The sequence below is a fragment of the Neopelma chrysocephalum genome, unplaced genomic scaffold (assembly GCF_003984885.1).
Source record: "Neopelma chrysocephalum unplaced genomic scaffold, ASM398488v2 Primary Assembly neopelma1_68, whole genome shotgun sequence".
Lineage (NCBI taxonomy): Eukaryota > Metazoa > Chordata > Aves > Passeriformes > Pipridae > Neopelma > Neopelma chrysocephalum.
Genome location: NW_020897727.1, coordinates 5,980,991 through 6,002,401, shown reverse-complemented (window position 1 = coordinate 6,002,401; position 21,411 = coordinate 5,980,991). Strand labels below are relative to the sequence as shown.

The 21,411-nt window shown below is 50.0% G+C and overlaps 1 protein-coding gene across 2 annotated transcripts in view; it reads left to right on the top strand.

The window, feature by feature from the left end:
- ACSF3 (acyl-CoA synthetase family member 3) overlaps positions 1-21,411 on the top strand; it is a 56,707-nt gene that overhangs the window by 8,583 nt on the left and 26,713 nt on the right. For both annotated transcript variants that reach the window (XM_027684959.1, XM_027684960.1), the window contains exons 4-6: positions 6,020-6,174; positions 6,644-6,789; positions 12,571-12,683. In XM_027684959.1, the coding sequence (XP_027540760.1) occupies positions 6,020-6,174; positions 6,644-6,789; positions 12,571-12,683 (414 nt within the window). The remainder of the gene's footprint in view (positions 1-6,019; positions 6,175-6,643; positions 6,790-12,570; positions 12,684-21,411) is intronic.

Below are 21,411 nucleotides of genomic sequence, written 5' to 3'. Positions count from 1 at the left end.
GCTTCCATTAAGGGAGAACTGCAAAGTGAGCCTTCTCCTACTGGGCAGCAAAGAAAGCCTGTGACCAAGTGCTTTTTGGAGGCTTCTGGGCTTACACTAAGCACTCACTAGAGCATCCATTTCCAGGGGCTCCCTTCCTGCAGCAGTTCAGGCTGCTGAGGCTGAGCACTCCCTGTGTGGTGACTGTAGCTCCATGGAAATGTCAGTGAGTCTGGAGAGACAGAGTGAGGAGAAGCTGTGTGCCCTCTATGCAGCTGCTCTTGCTGTGACAGTCACACGTTGACGTCCCCATTCCAGACCAGGACCTGGCTGTGCCAGGTACCCTATAGACAGGAGCATTTTGAAGCAAGTCATGAGGTCAGTGTCTGCTTTGCAGGATCCTCTGCTGAGGCTTTTGGCTGAAGAGGATCCATTTTGAGTTCGAACAACAGGAACAGCTTATCTTTGCCTTGGACCATCCGTGCTCTTGCCTTAAGGGAAAGATGTTCTAATAGCAAAAGGCTCCCTGTCAGCTTTGCATTGATAAACACAAGATCAGATCCCAGGAGGTCTTCCAGTCTTTTGTGCCGAGTGGGAAATAAAAGTATTCAAAAACCTGAAAGAAAAAGCTTGCTCTGATGAGTGATGGGAGAAGCTTATGGAAATCTCCACTCTGGTGACCCAGTTGTGGCGTGTGCTGCCCTCTCGGCTCTGCCGGGCAGGTTTCAAGCTGTGATGTTCTGCCTGTGCAGTGACAGCCCTTACTGTGCCCTGCAAACCCTTCCATGATAAATATGCCAAGATGCAGATTTACTGCCCTACAGTTGCAAAGAGCTGCTGTTTTGGTGCCAGCCTCGCTGCATGTGTGACTTAAGGTGCCTCCAAGGATCAAACCCTCTAAAAACCATACCCTGTTTTACAATGTTGCATGCAAAGCCATCAAAATCATCTTATTTAGACCCTTCTTTCTAGGGAACCAGGACTACTGAGTGCCCAAAGGTGGTATGTGATTTGGGACAAGCTTGCCCTGACATGCTGTGGGTGTGCTGTCACCTGTGGCACCTTTTCCCGGTGGTGGGAGGGAGCTGCAGACCTGGCACTCGTTGAGGTTGTGTGTGAGGTGTCGCTCCAGGGTCACTGCTGTGTCGTATGTGGTCACAGCCCTGACTTCCCAAAGGCCAGGAGAGCCTGTGCTACATCTGGGAGCAAACTTTGTCCTTGGCTCTGCTGTTATCTGTGCGAGCCAGGCTGGACTGATTCTTTATACCTTGGCTGGGCTGCATAGGGAGATCCAGGGCTTGGCAGCCGTGGTTGCCTCTGGGAAGGAGAAGCGTGTACCACATTGAGCCTCTCCCCTGGATCTGTCACTTCTGCAAACATCACTCTGGGCAGCTCTTTTAGCTTATTTTTAAAAGAAAAGCAAATCCAAGCACAGGCGTCTGAGCTCCAATAACCAAATGTGCTGGGGATCGTGGCTCCCATCCAATTTCAGCTGGAGAAAGGCTGGAAGTCTTTTCATCCATTAATGGGAGGCTTCAGAGGAGTAATTTTATTTCAGACTCAAAGAGGAGTTGGAGGGAGGAGCAGGTCACTAGTGAATGGATTATGTTTGATCACTTCTCACAGACCTGGCTTTAAAAAGTTAGAGGTTTTCTTCCCATCTCCCCAGATCTGCCGTCTGTCCTCAGCATCTGTTCCCAAGTAATGGCTTTTGATGTGTGTGGGGAAATACAAAAAATGGAACCAGAGCCTGTCATATTTACTTATATTTCCAGGTCCCAGGGAAAGCACTTGCTCCTTTCTGTATGCCTCCAGCATAGGAAGGGTTTAAAAGCTTCAGCCTGGAATGCAGAGGGGCCATCAAACTGCGCTGATGAATAAATGATTAAAACCAGAGTCACGCAGAGCGTGAACAGTTTGGGGTTATAACAAACATGAGACGAAGCCACCGAGGGCCCAATTTCCCTTTGAAGAGAAGAGTGTTTCTCTCTTTCTGCATATTGCTCGTGAAGTGTTGGCTGCTCAGTCCTTGGGAGTGAGCAGAGCTCCCCTTGGTGCTCTCTCATCCCATGTCATGCCCATGTGCTTTTTGGGGATAAATTGCTGTCGAATTTGTGAGTGTGGTCCTGCCGTCCCTTTGCTGCTGCTGTTGAGTTACAGGAGCTTCCCACCCTCGATGTTTGGCACAGGGTCTCCCCAAATGAGCAGCTGCTTTGGCTACAGCCTTGTTGTGCCTGTTGCTCTCACAGACACTCTGGAAAACACGGTCAGCCCTTTTCCTTGCCGGTGCTTCCCACATGGCAGTAGTCAATGCAAAACACAGACCCATCTCCCTGAGCAAAAGGGAAGTAAAGGGATGAGTTAACCTTGCATTAGGGGGATTGTTACTTTTGAAAAGGTTGAGAAAAATTCAATAACAACTGAAAATGGTACAATAATTTTATAGGAGAGAGGAGCTGTTGTGTCTGTCAATAGAGGAAACAGCACATTATCCATTTGTGGGCTGATGGAAAAATCCATGCTGGTATTTGCTTCCTTTTCAGCTCACAGTTCTTCTGATTTTGGGAATCTTGTATCAGGGAAAATCTCACATGATTTAGGATACAAATGATTTTTCCACCTTCTCTTCTTTTTTTGCATGAGAAGATACCCAGGTGTTGGTGAGTTTGTTGTTTCTTTCTAGCTCATGTCTTTGCATGTCTCCCTCTGTAAAAGGAAATAATGATTGCCTTTTCTCCTCTGTGCTCACATCTCTTCCTTCAGGTGATCTTAGCTGGTCTGGGGGCTGGTTGGGAAGGTTGTTCTATGGAATGACCATCCCTTGGAGCAGCTTCTATGTTCCTTCACCCTCATTCACCATCTGCATGCTGGGAAAAATATGTGGGAAAAATCTTCCAGCTGTGTCTCGCTGTGGCTGATTTGTACCCACTGGTGTCATTTTCTCTTTTTTTTTCCATGGAGTGATGGCAAAATCCCACTGACCAGACTATGATATGCTTTTGAGTTGTAGGAAGGGGGGAAAATCAGGAATGTCATGCTGACAGGAAGGCTCTTGGGAACATTAGGTCTCCCATTTCTCTGCTGGCACAAGCAGCCCTGTCCTTTAAGCATTCACTGCTGTTATTCCTGATGGGAAGCTGTTCCCACTCTTGCTTCTTGCAGTGAGAAACTTTTTGTTTCTAGCCCTTGGTTATCTTAAAAGGAATCTTGATCCATCTCCTGAGTATATTCCATTGGAAGGCTGCTGCTTCCCTTGGTGCAGAGCCCAGCAGCCCTGGCATGAGGTGCCACGTTTGCCTCCTGAATCCAGGGCTTTTAAAAGCATTTGGAGGCCTGAGGTGTCAGGTGAGCAAAATAAAACAGAATGATGGGCTGCCAATATCCTTTCCACAGGGAATTGATGTGATGTCGGTGACACGTGGGAGAACAGAGGGGGAGATGGATTGTGCTGCTCCAAGCCTGACGCTGTCAGAGGATGCTGGGTGCTGGAAGGACAAAGTGGCCTCTTGCTACAAGCCTGTCCAAGCCCCAGGATTGATTGATTAGTCCCAGGTAACAAGGCTTTCCCAGATTCTTCTCTCAGAGCGTGAAGTTAAAGTTATAACCCAGGAATAGCTGTTCCAGCTGGCTGGGCAGCGACGAGCCCTCTGGCCAGCTCGGGCTCTGCAGAGTGTTTGGAGCTGCCAGCTTTGTACCACAGCTCGGGGCTTAGTCCTGTTAAACACATGGGAAGGATCCAGATTTGGCTGAGCGGGAGCAGAGCAGGTGGGGAGTTTGGCTGTCAGCAGATCACCCCGGCAGCTGGTGGCACAAATCCAAAGGCAGCTGCTTATCCTCGGGAAGGGGCTGTTGCTGGGGCAGGTCAGACTGACATGGAAAAAGCTGCTCCTGTGGCTGGAGTGGCTGGAGAAGGGTTTTATCTAGAGCAGGAGTTCAGCAGGCACAGCAGGACAGGAAATTTTGGGGTGCAAGAGAGACTTGCTCTGTTTAGAGTGATAGTGTTGGTTTTTTTCAAATCCAAAATCATATAAAAATAACTCTGCTGCATGGCCAGACTGGAAATCTCCCTGTGTTCCCCGCAGCTGCTCAGGACTTGGGAAGACAAAAAAAATCACCCAGCAAGGACTGAACAACCCTGAGCATCTGTCTCCCTTCGATCCCTTCAACACGGTCCTGATCCCTGCTTGCCATCACATGTCTCTCCCTGCCCACAGCAATGGCTCTCGGGAACACCAGGCTGAGGAGAGCAGGTCCATTCAGCCCTGGCTTTTGGAGATTGCAGCCCTTCTCCATTCTGCTGCCTTGAATGGGAAAAATATTGGGAGGCTGAAGAGAAAAAGAGGCTGGGAGGCGTATGATAGGGATTAGATCCTTCTAAATGCAATTTTGCATATTCCAGCTTGGTTTTTGGGGATCATGCTGGTAGGTGGGGTTTCTGCAGGGAGTGAAATATTCCCTCTCTGAACATATCACCCATCAGTCCAGGAAGTCACGTTCCAACTCTGCCTTCCTTGATGTCCAGGGGATCTTGCAGTGCTCGTGTCCCACCTCCCAAGGTGTCCAGAGGATTTCCACCTTATGCATTCCTCTCTCCCCATTGCACCTCTGGGCTGGGAGGCACCATGAACTCCCTCCTATTGAATGGGACAGTGCCTTTGCAGATGTGTCCTGCTCTATTAAGAATAACACCATGGTGGTGGTGAGGTTTTTTTAGGAGCTGATTGTTCTGGAGCAGTGGAGTGCGAGACGTGGGGGGAGGCGGCACCGGTGCAGCCAAGTAGAAAGTAATGAAATGGAGCCTGAGCGAGCAGGATGGAAGGGAAGGGGCAGAGTGACAGCATGAAGGAGAATCTCTGGTTCACCTTCAATCAATCCCTGCCTTGCCGGGGTTCTCACAGGCGCCCGTGTGCAGCTGAGCGTGCGCGGGCAGGAGCGGAGGCAGCGCCCTGTCAGGAGCTGTTAGGAAATACATTTGTCACCAGCGGGGCAGGGACCGGAGCGAGGGGAAGGAGGCGGCCGTCAGCGGAGCCTCTGATTTATTGATGGCTTTGGATCACTCCTGTCTTGGGAAGAGCTCGCCTAGGGGGATGAGTGGCAAGGTGTGGAAGGAGTGGGCCCAAGTGTGGTATTTGTGGCTTCTGCGCCTTGTTAACTGCTCCCAGGGGCTGCTCATCCCAGAGAGGGTCTTCATCCACATCCCAGCAGAGCTGGATGCTGGAATTTGCCCCCATTAGTAGTTCCCACAGGTTAGCAGGAGTTGGAGCTGAAGAATATCTGTCCCATAGAGACCTGGTTTAGTGGTGAACATGGTGGTGCTGGACTAACAGTTGGACTTAATGATCTAAGAGGTCTTTTCCAACCTTACTGATTCTATGACTGTTCTTCTCAGGAAGAGTGTTGTCAGTGTATTGGCCCTCCTGGCCAGCTGCTTTCTCCTACTGCCACTGTTTTACCTGTGGATTCTGGTGACTCCTCTGAGCTCGCTGAGGACATGTCTCTCTGCACCCACTCACCAGCAGATGACTATTTTCATGGAGTCTCACTCCCAGTTCCAGTGTGTGATCTTCCTCTTCCAGACTCTGCCATCTGTCTTCAAAGCTTTTCTCCCTCAGAAGTTTGAGTCCCTGGGCTCCTACCTGTGTATTGTGTTCTTCAAACATGGCTTAGTGTCTTTCCAAAGAAGAGCTCCCATGCTTTGGAAAGCTGGTGGCTTTGTGTAGCCTTTGGAGAACTGTGCATGATAAGGGAATTAACTGGTTCTGCCACAAGCTTTTGCCTTCAAGAGCAAATTCTTGGCTGTCATGTGACAGCACTAAAAATGCCATTTCCATCATCTTGTGAGTGTGACAGTAGGTGGGTGATCCACTGGTGAGATAAGAGATGAACATTGTGCTTTGGGCAATAAGGGCATGATGAAGGTTGGGAACTTGTTCTGGACATGGATGAGGTGCACACAACAGGCTTCCAGCTGTTTGTACTTCCCAGAAGTCTTAGATAACAGAGGTGCATTTTTATCCATGTAGGTTCTCTTCCTTTCTAGGTTTGGAAGAGGTTGCTGAGCTCCGAAGCTCCCCGTATCAGTGTCTTCATGGCAGTGCCCACCATCTATGCCAAGCTGATGGAATATTATGACGAGCATTTCTCCCAGCCACAAGTCCAGGAATTCGTGCGGGCCTTTTGCCAGGAGAACATCAGGTGGGAGAGCAATGCCCCTGTGGGCAGGGGCTGCTGGTACCTGGGTGTCCCTACCATGGATCCTCCAGGTTTTCCTTTTAGCACCAGCTCTTTCAGTGCTGGTTGTTGTGCCTTAGTGTCTCTTTGACAGGAACAAGGGTGACATTATTTAATTATGAGCCACTCTTGCATGGTAAAGCCAGAAGGGGCTCGTTATCTGTGTCACCCTGTGTAACACATGGCTGAGGACTTTGTCCTGCAGCCCAAGCTTGTATTCCAGGACCTGTTTTAGGAGACTGTCCTGTCTTAACTTAAACCCCATATCAGACAGAGCATGTGAGGAACATCTTTGATACTGGTTAAAAGGCTTTTGGGGTTTCTGTCTTAAGGTTTTACGTAGGAGCAGACTTTATGTGACCCTGTTAGGCTGCAAATTCCCTTGAGCAAAGGTAATCTTGGGTACTCTCTTACCTGGGCTTTCCCTGTGCAGGTTAATGGTGTCAGGCTCAGCAGCTCTGCCCGTGCCTGTCCTGGAGAAGTGGAAGAGCATCACTGGGCACACCTTGCTGGAGAGGTATGGGATGACTGAGATTGGGATGGCGCTTTCTAACCCTTTGCATGGAGTCCGTGTCCCAGGTAGGAGTCTCCAGAGGGTGCCCACTCACTGTTCGGAGGTGTGTGCTGGGAAGTGGTCATGGGTTTTCTCTGCACAGAGTATATACATGAGTGAGGAGCAGGCTACAAGGATGCTGGTGGGGGAATTGGCCTTGGGGAGCCAGGACATGAATGTGTGGGAAGTGGCTGGTTGTTCCTTGGGATCAAAGCTGTGTGTGCAGAGCTCACAGTGGTGCCCACTGGCCTGAGCAGCCAAGTTGGCAGAGTCCATATTGATGCTTTATTACTTCCAAAATCATAGTGAATTGAAGCACTGGGACTGTTTCTTCAGCTCCCGCTCCCTGGAGCTGTATTTCTGTGTGGTGTCACACAGGATTCTCCACACAGCAGTGCTTGTCCAATCCATCAGTGCTGAACACTTAAAATAGGATGTCTGCTCACTCTTATTTTAGAGCCTGTTTCTTCCCTCTTAAGGAATTAGAATTGTCACACTTCGGTGTACTCTCTGGTCCTGTTCTCTCCTTGTCCTCCCCCCCTTCTCTTAGCTACACTTTGTGACTCCTCTTGATATCTGTACTTCATGTAACCTAGAAATAAATTGATCTGAACATTACAAATATAAAATGCCCCCACCCTCCCCTGGTTGGAGCATGGCCATCTGTGTGCTGAGCACCCACCCCGTGCCACCTGCCTCCCCACACACTGTCTGTGCAGACATGGCACCATATGCAGCCTTTTGGGGGGTGTGGGGGGCTGTCCTGGGTGTCACAGCTTCCCACAGCACCTCAATCCCATGGGATGCAGAAACTGGACCTCGCAGGATTCACACAGGGAAAGGGGAAGCTGCAACTCCCCCTCACTGACTCCTCAACCTAAGAACAGCTTGAAATACAAACTCTATTTTACTTTTGCAGAGTAACTCTCATTCCCCCACTCCATCTCAGGCAGTTTTCCCTCCCTCCAGAAGCCCCATCCCTGCAGGCAGGAAGGGAAGCAGGCAGGGAAACAAGATTCCCACCTGCATTAGCTTCAACTGTGAGCCCTGCACTGCAGGGTGACAGTGCAGAGATTATTCCAGTGTCCCTGTGGCCTGGTTATATTTGCTTTTTATTGATCTTCAGGAGGGGAAATGAGTGGAGGCTCTAGAAATTTCCCAGGAGACTAAAAAAGACAGAAAATAAGACTGGCAAGACAGAAGTTGGCACCCAGACGGGCAGCTCCTGCCCCAGAGCTGGGTGGCTGTGTTCCTGAGGCATCATCCCTGAAGATATTGGGGTCTGCAGGGGACCTGGGGTTAAATCCACCATGCAGCCAGAGCAGAGGGGCTGTGGGGACTGTCACTCCAGCCCCATGCAGGGTCTCCTGTGGCCCCGAGAGGAAAGAGAAGCATCTCGTAAAGGTGTGGATCAGCGAGAGACCGTACAGAGAGGAGGCTATAATTGAATAGGCTTGATTAATTTATTTCAGGCAGTGTCAGCTGGGAAGCAGATGGGTGAAGCTGAGGCATAATTTACTGGAGCTGTGAAAAAGCTTTTGATCTAGTGCCCTGTTAGAGGCTGGGCTGGGAGGTCACCACGTACCACAGAGCATCCGAGTCAAATGTGATGATAGGCTGGGAACAGGGGACATTTGTCAGAGGATTTCTTCTGGATTGGAAGCAGCACATGCCCTTCTCTACCTCTTTGACCTGTTGGAGGGGGTTCAGAGGAGGCCACCAAGATAATTAGAGGGATGGTGCACCTCTCCTATGAGGAAAGGCTGAGAGAATTGGGATTGTTCAACCTGGAGAACAGAAGCTTTGGCATGACCTAATTCCAGTGCCTGAAGGGAGCGTGCAAGGAACATGGAGAGAGACTATTTACAAGGGTCTGGAGTGACAGGACAAGGAGGAATGCCTTCAAACTGAAATAGAGTAGGTTTAGATTAGATATTGGGAAAAATTTCTTCCCTGTGAGGGTGGGGAGGCCCTGGCACAGGTTGCCCAGAGAAGCTGTGGCTCCCCATCCCTGGAAGTGTCCAAAGCCAGGTTGGACAGGGCTTGGAGTAACCTGGGATAGTGGAGGGTGTCCCTGCCCATGACATGGAGTGGAATTAGATGATCTTTAAAGTCTCTTTCAACCCAAGCCATTGTATGATTCTTGAGCCTCTGAGCAGAGATCCTGGGGCTTCCCTTGCCCACTTCCACCTGCTTGGTGTGGCTGGGGAAGGCTCAAGTCCTCAGACCCTGCTCATCCTGCTGATGTCCCCACTGGTGTCACCAGCAGCATGACACTTTTCTCCTCCCACAGCAGAGGTCTGAAGGGGCATGAAGGAGAATGTGGGGGCTTTAATTTTCAGAAGAAACAAAGATGAAAGATTTGAAAGATAAATGTTTGCTTGTATATGGTTAAAACCCTGCTTAAAATGCCTCTGTTTTCACCAGCTCTCATTCTAATCCCCCCTGGTGCTGTTACTGTGAAGGGAGATGAATAATTCATGGCCGGAGAATGCCTCACTGGGCCTAATCACCACTTTAATTGGAGGTTTAGATCAGAGGCAGCTAATAGCTCCTACAGCGGGGACTCCGTGTATTGTTGACAGTGAGATCGTTGAGTGCCTTATCGTTGGCCTGTTTCAATTCTCCCAGGACACCGTGGCACATAACAGCACCGAGGTACCCAGATACCGAAGGACACAGACCGCGGGGCCAATTAAATTTATCTGGGAAGGGCTGACAACTTTTTTAAACAGAGGAGAACCGGTGAAAGAATAATAGTGTCACTCCTTCCTGCCCGCAGCCCGGCTGGTGCCACCTGCACGGACACCACGGGCATGGTGCCAGCAGCTCCTAACAGTCAGGAGCCTGCAAATTGGAGAAAGCTGGAGGGAGCAAGAGGGGAAGGAGCAGGGATTTCTCCCCAGTTTCCGCTCAGGATTATGTCTGGGGACAAAAGCCGGTGCTAAGTGTTGGCACCCTGCTGATCACCCCTGATTGTGGTCTCGCTGAAGCCAGGACATCCAATGCTGTTCCTTTGGGAATGGGCCCAACCTTCTCTTGACCTGTTAGAGTTGGCACAGTGTGTATTTTGATGTGGTGGATGGGCCTGGGAAGCTCTAGTAATTGTTTTTACACGAATTTTATTAGTACTGTCAGGTTTGTATAGTTCTAATCAATCATATGAGCTTTTCAGCCTTTACAGATGTTGAATTCCAAGTTTGTCATTTTTCCTAAATACCAGAAAACCTTTTCCATACCCAATATAAGGAAGCAGCTCTCCACCAGGGACTTGTTTTACATGTAGATTTTTGCTTTAGCCAAGTAGGAAACAAATTGGTGGAGCTGTATTTGTAACTGTGATCTGAAAACACTGTGTGGGTAACACGTCAATTCTCCATGGCTTAGATTTGCCAGCGCTGTGCTGAGCTTTGGTGTTTCCTTCTCAAAGACTGAGACTAGAAGTGGGCACTAATCCTTGAGTCCTGCTGCCTATGAATCACTCCATGACATTTCCATGCTGAGGTCAGCAACTTTCATCCTGGGAAGAAGGATCTTCCAAGGAAGGCATCCAGCTGATCTTGATTTGAAAAATTCCAAGTCTGTGAGAGCCCATGGCAATTCCTTCTCCGGTTTATGCTCCCTCCATGAGCTTTCCAGGACGGACTTCGTGGTGTCTGCCCACTGTCGGGTGCCACATTTTGTGAGCAGGTAGAAGTCTGTTCACCCAAGGCATTTTTCCCCCTGGAGAAACTGTTCCCATAGAAGTCTAAAAGGTGGCTTCAACAAGCTTCCATGCAACACTGATCGTGTTTTCCATGACTTGTTGTCTGCTTTGAGGCCTCTTGGAGTCTCTCGTAGCAGGTTTTAAATACATATGGTGTGATTTTTGGGGCTGGCCTGTGCAGAGCCAGGAGTTGGACTTGATGATCCTTGTGGGCCCCTTCCAACTCAAATATTCTGTGATTCTCTGATTCCATAAATACCTCAACATGGCACCTCAGGGCACTTCTGGCTCATGGCTCCCTCTTCACCCTGCTGCAACCCTCTGTCTCAGGCTTTTGGCAGTGTCTGGCCAGGAGATGGGAGCAGCCCACGCAATGCTGGTGGTGAGAGAAGGAAGGACCTGGCTGTGTGTTGGCTGACCTGAATGCCGGAGGCAGTTCCGAGCAGAACAGACACAGATCACAGAGCTGCCACGTCGCTTTCTGTTTATTTCTTGCCAGATTCGCTAATTGTTCGGGTAGTTTCGCTGCAATAAAATCTCACTCCCTCATAGCCCATCTGCTCTTGGCTCATCCTGCAGGGATGCCATAAATCTGGGCTACGACGACATATCTATTTCCATGGCAACTGACCAATGTAGCAAACAGAATCATGATGTCACGGATAGCAGATCTCCAGGGCTTGAAGAGGAGAATGAGACCAGGATAAGGAAAGTGTCACTTGAACCCAAATGCCTGAAATAGAGGTGACAAGGGGAAGACAGCACTGAGCTCCAGGTCCTGCACACCCTGCTGTAGGGACTTCTCAAGGTGAAGCTGATCCTGGCAGACTTGGAAAGCACCAACTGGAGAAAAATTGATCATCTTTAGGGAGAAAAATTGATCATCTCTTCAAATAAAAAGCACACTTACCAGTTCATAGAATCATAGAATCCCAGAATGGTTTGGGTACCACCATCCAGTACCACCCCCTGCCATGGGCAAGGACACCTTCCACTAGACCAGGTTGCTCCAAGTCCAATCCAACCCTTGAACAATTGCAGGGATGGGACAGCCACAACTTCTCTAGGCAACCTACGCCAGGGCCTCACCACCCTGACAGGGTAGAATTTCTTCCCACTATCCCATCTAACCGTGCCCTCCTTCAGCTTAAGGCCATTCCCCCTTTTCCTGTCACTCTATGCCCTTGTGAAAAGTCCTTCTCGAATTTTCCAGTCCTCGTGAGCCAGAGGTGTCTCTGAGCTGTTGTCCCTCTCCCTCACAGGCCTCATTTTGCCACAAGAGCCATCTTGTGCCGCTGAGATACCGAGCGAGCCCTGCTGAGCCAGCAGATGCCCACAGCTCCTGGTTGCTGCTGAGCCCATCAGACAGGTCACAGGAACAAAGCTGCCCTTTCTGCTGAGCTTTCAGGTGCTCCCCAGGAAGAGCAAGCACTAAACCAGGGAGCGGGAATGCTGCAGGTTGATCGCAGAACCATCTTGGAACTCAATAGCTGACACTGTGTCAGCTTCCCTGGCTTTGAAAATTGAAACCTGTGGAAGAACGGTGTGGTTTTGATCCCTGCTTTTCTCCTGTGATGTTTTCTATACAGTATATTGATGTCTCCTAAAACTGAGATAATCCCTTGCAATTCTCACACTGTTAAGCCTTTGCCTCCCCTGTCAGGTTCAGACTGTAGAGGAGCCACCGGAGTAATCACTGTGCTCTTTCTTTTCACAGCTTTGTGTAGGTTTCATGGTGCTTTTTAAAAAAAAAAAAAAAAAAAAAAAAAGAAACAGCTTCATTACTGAGCTGCGAAGCTGTGCTGAAGTCTTCAAAGACTGGCCAAGAGAGACTGTTCAGGGCTGGAGACACATTTGTTTTCCGAGGCATTTCCAGCACTGCCTGCTCAGTGAACAACAGCATATTGCACCGTCGTGACATTTGCATGCAGACACACGACGTGATCGAAGCCTTCCTGAAGGGTAACCCCCTGCTAGGAAGTTCTTTAGTGCCAGCACAGTCTGCAGATGCCATTGATAGACGAGCAGCTGCTCTTTCGCATCCTTGATTTTGTGATTTCCCAGAGGCTGTCCACTGTTCCCACCTTGTTTCCCTCTGTAGGTTCCGTGGGCACCCCTCTCCCAGGGGTGGAAGTGCGCATTGCCACCGAGACCTTGAAGAATGGGGCTCGTTCCTACACCATCCATGCTCAGGGGGATGAGAACAGCACACAGGTAGTACTCAGCCATGTTTGCTTCACTTTGAAAAGGTCTTCACTCTGAAAAGGTCTTCACTCATGGAAAGTTCTCTCCTTCCCAGCCCTCTGAAACCTCGAGGACTGAGGCTTCCACTGCTGTAATTCCCAGGGAGTCAATTATGCTATTTAAAGGTTTTTGTATTCTTTTCCTGGGTTACGGTAGCCATGGCACTTTATGAACTGCACAAGTGCTGACCACTGAATCATAGAATCATGGGATGGTTTGGGTTGGGAGGGACCTTTCAAGGTCATCTGGTTCCACCCCCCTGCCATGGGCAGGGACATCTTCCACTAGACCAGGTTGCTCCAAGCCCCGTCCAGCCTGGCCTTGAACACTTCCAAGGACGGGGCAGCCACAGCTTCTCTGGGCAACCTATTCCTGTCCCTCATCACCCTCCCAGGGAAGAATTTCTTCCCAATATCCCATCTAAATCTAGTCTCTCTCAGTGTGAAGTGTGTCTAGTGGGATGTCCCTGCCTGTAAATGGAGCTTTAAGGTCCCTCCCAACCCAAACCATTCTGCGATTCTGTGATTGGTGGCCTTGGGGATTGCATTCATTTTGAAACAGCACTGAGGGAAACTCATCAGGTTTCCATGAAAATCCAGCTCCATGCTGAGCTCCAGCTGCCACATGATGTCTGCACCTGCAGTTCTGGTATCAGAAGTTGGATATCTGGGATGGGGATGCATGATCTGCCCCCGTCCCAAATATCTGACTGCAGAAGCAGCCCAGCCCAGGGCTGGTCCAGGCTGTCCTGCTGCCTCAGCCCTTTCTCTTCCCACACAAATAGCTGAACAGGGTCTGCATTCCTGCCACATTCCCTCATTGTGGGTGCAGGTTGTGTCGCTCTGTCAGATCAATCCCCAGGTGATGTCCGGGCTCGGCTGAGCAGATAAATGTGTGTGTGAGAGAAATTACAGCCGTGTGGGTGGGAGACAGGCAGGCGTGAGATTCAACCTGAAATACGTGGCTTCACTCATTCCTCTGGGGAAATTGCTTCTCATCCAGCCACCTACATGCCGAGGGTTTGAAAGGAGCTCCCAGCCTATGCAGGGTGTACAGAGACACTACTGGGGTAAGCACTGATGAAAGGCTCAAGAAAACCTTTTATTCTCTAAATTCTCTGTGCTAGCAGGTGGAGGAACCAGCAGGACCACAGACAGCCCCATGGGTGTGTTGTGCTCGGGCTGGGGCAGGTTGTGTTCCGTGTTCTGATGTTGTATGAGCACTGGGTCCCACCTCAGACATGTAAAACTAGCCCAGGGGAGGGATGAGAGGGGCCACTCTGGCCAGGGATTATGACTTTCATTAAAAAAAAGGTTTTCTGCTCTTTCCTCTGTGTCACTGCTGAAGTGTGGCTGAGCAGTGGGCAAAGCAGGAGACTCACCACATCCTATTTTTGTCACTTTCCTTGGTGGGTGTTATGTTTCACAGGTTTGTCCCCTCATCCCAGAGTTAGCTCTTGGCCTTTTTTTTTCCACTTGTGTGGAACTGAGACATGAAATATAACGTGTCCCTTTTAATAATGATCCTATAATGCTTTTTGTCCCCTAAGGGATCTCTGGGCTCTTTACAGATTAGGTCTCAGACACGAGAATACCCAAAGTGCAGCTACTTCCAGGATGAAATGTGGATGTTGTTCTACTGAATTATGAGAGGAAAAAAAATGGGATGTTATTTTTCTGCTCAATATTCTTTCCCCTTCCTCCTCATTGCATTGAGCGACCAGAGAAGGGGAGCCCAGCTGACCTGTGTCTGATGCTGGAAGCCTGTCATCCCCTCAGGCCTTCAGAGAGCCGAGATTCGCATAACTCTTCTCTTTTCCCTGGCTTCAGGCTGCTGGAGTTTATTTTTGGGACAGAGGAATTGCCCTTTTATCCCGGCCATTTCTCACATACACCCTACACTCCCCAGTGTAGGTGGCTGAGGTCCATACCCATGTCTCACACTGCTCCCAGGATTTCCCACCAGCTTCCAGGAGCTCCCACCAGCTCTGGTGTTGGCTCCCCACCCCTTGCTGATGGTTTGCTTTCCGTCAGGGTTTCCTTTGGGGATCTTTTGAACATTCTGGTGAATTCTCAAGTCATCAGTCAGGGAGGGTGTGGGGAGGTGGTAGTTTGCCTCTGGGTCTTGGCTAGTGGGTTGGTTCCTCTCTGAAAAGCTGTCCCCATCTCATCCACCATTCCCCTTGTCCCAGCTTAACTGGGAGTTTCTTCAGGCTGAAGGGAGAAAAATGGTCCCATCTGTTTCAGGCCACCCTAGGAGACAGTGGCTGGCTGGGTACCTCCAGGACATCCACAACATTTCCAGAAGGAGAGCCAGCTGCCTCTGTCCCTAGAATTGTCACAAGGTGGGAAAAACAGTCGCTGCTCCCAGTGTGTCTTGGCACAGGCGGATGTGTGGAGATGCCAGAAGTTTGGGTTTTATATACCCTGGGCATGCAGTGTGACTTTCCATGGCGTGGCCAGGCAGGCAGGCAGGTGGTGACACCCCTCTGCTCCCAGGGATGCTGTAATTCCACTGCCTCACACCTGAGGTCCCGGGCAGAGCCTCACCTGCTGCCTGTCCCTGCCCCGAGACACGGCTGCTGGCACTGTGTGTGCATCATGCTTGGTTAATAATTCATGTCAGCAGAGAGTACGTCAGTGGAATTTATTTAAAACAAGGGGGATCTGACAGTCCGAGTGCTCGTCACGCTCCACCGGTCAAAGGCCTGACTTTGTTTAAATCAGCTCCTCCACAGCAGAGGGGATGTCCCTGTGATGGGAAGATCCAGTTTGTGTCACCCTGCCTGTGCCACTGGATAACCCTATGGCCTTTTCCTTGCATATTATGAGAAGGATGAACAAATCCTTCCTCACTCCCTTGCAGGAAGGCTCTGAGCCTTATGGAGTGTTGGTTGAGGGCTGGGAGGTCCGTGGTGTGGACCTGGCAAAGGCAGAGAGGTCCTGGTGGGAGGGCTGGTGGTGGAACTGGTGACAGTTGGGAATGGCTGGAGGTGAGTCAGGGGAGGTTTAGGTTGGATATTCCCCCAGAGGGTGGTCAGGCACTGAACAGGCTCCCCAGGGCCACAGCACCAAACCTGTCTGAGCTCAAGAAGTATTTGGACAACGCTCTCAGGCACGGAGTGGGATTGTTGGGATGTCTTGCACAGGGCCAGGAGTTGGACTTGATGATCCATGTGAGTCCCTTCCAACTCAAGGTATTCTGTGATTCTGTGAGGGTGAACACTGTGGGGTTGATCCAGTGGGATGCTGAGCACCCCGGTAGGAGTTGGGCTCCAAGCCATCTCTTCCCACCAGGCTCCTGTGAGCAGGTGATCTCCGTACTGGGGGTGAGGCACATTGTCAGGGCAATCTGTGAGGCGTTCACACCTCAGCTGTGCCATGCAGACCCTCCTGACTGTGAGCAGAGCGCGCCTGCCTTTGCCAAGGGAATTGTTTGTGGAGCCTCACAAGGTCACCGCTTTCCCCGCTTGTGTTGGGCTCAGGTTCCTGCCTTCTGCTCCCGCGACAACAGACTCTCTTCGAGCTGTTTTTCCCCACTAACACAGTCTCTCCCATTAGACTGGGGCGTTGAGCCCTTTCCTTTCACACCATCACCCTTTGGACACATGAGATCCAAACAGGAGCGCAGTGGTGCTGGGGAAGGCGTGTGGGTGGCAGGAGCAGGGAGGTGGGGAGTGTTTCTGCTCTGCCATCCGGGAACTGCCTGAGTTAGCAGCAGGGGACTGCTGTAATTTGCAAAGCTGGTTCCTGGCACACCCTGAAGATCAATAATCTACTTAGCTGAAAGTTTGCTGGATCTCTGTTCTTCCCTTCATTTTCTCCCATGTCTTGATTAGAGTGCTGGATTCCTTTCACATGCATGCTCCAGCCCTTCAGTCTCCTCATGTCTCATGAGCCCTGTGGTCCGTTGCATCCCAGTTCAGGTTTTCAACTGGGTGTTTCTGCACCTTGAGCTGCGAGCTGGTTTCCCGAGCTACACACGGAGCCACATGGATCAGGCTGTCGGCCATGCCCAGCCTGAGGCTGCTCCAGCCGGATGAGATCCCCTCACTGTTCTGTCTGTTCCAGCCAAGGATGCACAGCAGCCTGGGGACACCTGTGACAGGACAGCGTGGGCAGGAGGTGACAGTCCCATTGGACTCATAGTGCCTGCCCTGACAGTGTCCCTACCTCCTCCCTATGCAGGAATGTGGGGACACAGAGCCTGATCCCCTGGGAATCCTGGGAGAAGTGCTGGGAGAAGTACTTTCCCTCTAACACATCCCTGGGGAGCAGAGGTGTGGAAGCAGATGTCAGGAACAGCAACTTTGCCTGTTTTCAGTCATCCCAGATCTTGCTCCTGGAGCCACTTGCATCGGAAGCAGCTCCTAAACTTTTCACCTACCCTAAGCAACTCCCTGTTGAGTCTGTCAGACCATTTAGGCTCAATAATCCTTACCCACAGCCCTGAATGTTTTTTCCCCTATTTTTTTCCCCTTATTTTTTGGATCTCTTCCTGTGGCTCCAGTGCCCAGGAAAGGGTTACAGCTCTCCAGTGCTGAACGTTTGAGTTTGCTTTGTTCAGTGCAATGCATATTTCATACGCTCAGCTTCCCAGCTGGCAGAGGCCTGGAAACCCTGCAAGCTGTCGGGTATTGTCTCTCTCCTTCTTTAGTTGTTTGTTTGTTGGATTTTTTTGGGTTGTCATTTTTGTTGGATTTCTTTTTTTTTTTTTTTTAATCTCTTCCAAATTGCTCACTCGCACGAAAGCCAAACCTCGGCCCCTGACAATGGGGATCTCTCAATAGATAAATGGTTTCACAGCTGTATCCAACACAGGGCTGTAGCCAGGGCTTTTATGGCGAGTGATTTCCTTGTGACCAGGCTGCGAAGGGAGCTGTGGGGACGGATGGGTTGCAGGCGCTGGCAGCAGGAGGACGCTGTGCCATGGGCTTTGCTCCCCCCTCCAAAGGTTGTAATTATCTCGTTGTTTATCCATATGCAAGCTGTCGTCCTGGACGGGAACGGCTCGGCTGTGGCCATCGCTCCTGAAAGCCACCAGCATTCCCGGGCCCCTCCTCCCGTGCCCCCTGTGTCTCTGCCATCTGCTCCCAGCTTGCTGCTGGTTGGCAGAGCCTCGGCAGGTCTGCGGGCGCTGGGGGCAGCTGGCACTGTCACGGTGGTTGTGACCGGAGGTCTTGGCATTGGTGTCCCTGTGGAGCAGACCAGGAGCGACTCCACCTTGCTCATGTTCATCCCAGATCTCTGGAGAACCGTGGGGAGGTGCTCAGTCACCACTGAGCTGCCAGGATTGTCTTGGAGACTTCCTCCAAGGACTGGGCGCCCCATGGCTGCTGCCCGTGGGTGGTGTGGATTTGAGTACTTGACACCTCTCTGGGGCAGGTCCCATTTGGAGGTGCTGTTGTACATGCATCCCTGTGGGATTTCTCCTCATCCATCCAGGTAGTCTGAAACAGCTGGTGTGACTGTACCAGGCTCTTTTCCTGTATATAGCTCATGAGAATGGAGATAAGCACATGCCAGCCGTGCCTGGCATTCCTGAAAATGGCCAGGGATGGACATGCTGGTTTGGATGTGACTGCCTGGCCGAGGGAATCCTGTCTGGCTGTCCCAGAGGAACAACCAAAAGAACACCTGCTTTTTCCTTTCCTATCCCAATCAGGCTTCAGCCTAAACCAGTTTGTTCTTTGTCCTCAGTGCTCCTACACTTCCATAACATCTCTCCTCCAGTTTTTCAGCTGTTTTCTCGTCCCTGCTGCGTCCCACCCTCATATTCTGGTATCTCGATGGCGGACCTTACCTCCAGCATCCCAGTTCTATCTCCCATGAGCAGCTTGCCCTCAGCCCCTGATCAGGTAGTGTGGGGAATGCGTTGTTGAAGGCAGCCTGGGTTAGATCTGCTGCTTTTCTTCTATCTGCAACTCTAGGCCTGAGGATTTCTAGCACAATCCACCTTTGGTAAACTCATGCTGCATTTTTTCCCATTTTCCATTTGCCTCTGCTTCTTCCAAAACCTCCTTCCAAAGCCCTAACAGTGCTGGACACTGCACTTGTGTATGTTCCAGTTCTCATTTTTGTTTCCCCATATTCCTCTCATCTCCTCAGAAGCCTGTTTTGTGTCCTGCCCAAGTAATTCAAGTTTCTCCACTTGGTTGCCCAGGCTGCTTTTGTTACTGTATAAACATTTTAGCTGCTTCTCATTGATCACATCCAGTTCCTTGGTCAACTCAGTCAGTAATTCCATTCTCAGATGTATTTATATCTCCTTCCTTCTTTCTCTCTGCCCTCTGATTATTTTTGCTTAATATGTGGCCATAGCTCTATTTTATTTCTTCCTGGTAATAAAAGTGGAGGCAGAGATTACTTTAGCATCATGTCCCCTTGTTTCTCAGATGAAGACTCTTCTCCTCACACAGGCAGCCTCGATCCCAGGAGAATATTTCCTTGCACATTGAAGTTGAATCAGTATGTCAAGAAGAACCCTCTTTCCACAAGTGTTTCTCGTGTTGAACTCGCTTTTGTCACAGCACCCTCAGAATCTTTATTAATCTCTTTATTATTGTTTTGTGCTTACATAGAATCCCAGAATGGTTTGGGTTGGGAGGACCTTAAAGCTCATCTTGTTCCACCCAGTGCCACGGGCAGGGACACCTTCCACTATACCATTCATCTTCATAGCTGAGGGGAGACTTGGGATGTTTGTGGGAGAGCCCTGGATGTGGCGGGGAGATGCTGAACTCGAGGCAGAAGAAAGGTGGGCAGTCTTCCAGAACTTCTCTGGAGTTCTTCCAGCCAAGGGGAGGAGGCACCAGCCACTGGGGTGGCTCAGCACAAGGAGCAATTAGAGGTTCTGGGGCAGTCCCAGCTCATCATAGCCTCACAACCTCCAGTTTTAAGGGAGGCTGATGGAAACCAAAACGAAGGTGGGCCACTAATTAAATAGTTCCCTGGTCCTCTACCTGCCCTGAGCACAGACTCAGCACGGGTGTCATGAGGGCACATCGGGAGCCTTCCCCTAATGAGGAAAGCGGGGGGAGAGGGAGGATGTGCTGACATCTCACCTCGTTTATTATCTGGTGAAGCCTGCAAACAAGAGGGATGAGAACAGCAGCAGGGAGAGCTGTTGGCATCTCTGGAATAGTGTTACACGTTTAATTTATGGTGCTAATATAGATAAGAAGTTTTGTGTCTGTGGAACAACTGCGGGGAGGACTGACCTTTCCCAAACTTGGGTTGTTTTCTGTGGTGCTTTTGGGATCATCTGGAGTTAATCAGTTCTGTAACTTTCAAAAATCAGTATTGCCTAAAAATATAGACAATCACTTTTGTTTTCAGTGGAGCAACATTTGCTGTAAGTAAAGGGTTGGGTTGTTTGAAAATAAGTTTCAGTGTTCCAGCTCCACTGTGCACCAGCCTTGCTTTTAAATTTATAACCCTCCAAAATGAAAAGTAAATGGATTGTGTTATTCCCAGCCCTTTTATAAAAGTTAACATTGCAAAAACAGATGTGAAATGTGGCCTCATAGATTACAGCCTGGGCTTGGGGTTTTTAGGTTGGGGGTTTATTTTTTCCTTACTCTCTCTGTGCTGTGTCCCCAAGGAACAGAAATCTGCCTTTTTCCAGCAGGAGGAAAATTGTTCTGTGTCTAAATTACCTCCTGCTAGGCTTGTGCAGGATGCTGCAGGACATGGAGCTCCGAGGAACAATAATGCCATGACAAAAACATGCAACTTAGCAGGGAATTTTTAATTAGGAATGTGCAGGAGAGTTCAGATTGCCTGGAAATTTGGTAATGCTCTAGCAAACCTTACAGCCCTAGGACATCCGTTCCAATATGGCCCAGGGAGACAGTGATTAAAAGGCACTGTCAAGTGGGTTATTGGTCTCCAGCTTCCTTTTAGGAGGCAGGTGGGCATGTCCTCACCTCCCTCAGTACCCACCATGCCAGTTCTGGAGGTGGCGTGATCCCCTGGTCTGGAAAAGCAGTGTCTGGGCAAAGCCTGGAGCTTCCCTGCTCCCTCCAGGTCAGTGGGGGCTGAACTGTTGAATGCTGTGTTTACCCTGGACAAAAGGAGACTCGGGGGGACCCTTCTCACTCTCTCCAACTCCCTGACCAGAGAGTGGACAAGGCTCTGGGCCACCAAAGTCTTGAAGGGGTGAGTGAGAGGTCTCTTGAGAGGCAGGGGTGTGTCTGGAGGTGTTGGTGGGAAGTAAGCTCCAGCAGTGGTGTGTTGGGAGCATGGTTGAGCATCCGTGCTCTGCAGCCCAACCCTGGAGTACAGAAGGGAGCTGGATCAGTCCTTCAGACTTTGTTATATCATTTTCTGTGCTCTAGTACGTTAAAAAAAACCAACAAACACCAGAAAAAAGTTACTTCTCTGGGAGAACTGCTAAAAGGACTCCATCATTTCCATAAACCTCACACATATAAATTATTGTCTTTATTAGTCACTTAAGGGCTCAGTTGCTTAATTATTTTGATCACAGTAATCATTTATTTACAAGATGGGGAAAAATGCCAAGCAATTCCAAGCCGAGCAGTGCATTCAGGCTGTGGCAGAGGAGGCAGGGCTGCAGAAAATTTTCCTTCCTCCCAAGTTTAAATGCTTTTCCTTCATGGAGTCACAAAGTCCCTTTTAAGGTCCCTTCTGAGAGATGATGCTCTGAACCACAGCCTTTGGTGCTCACCCAGGAA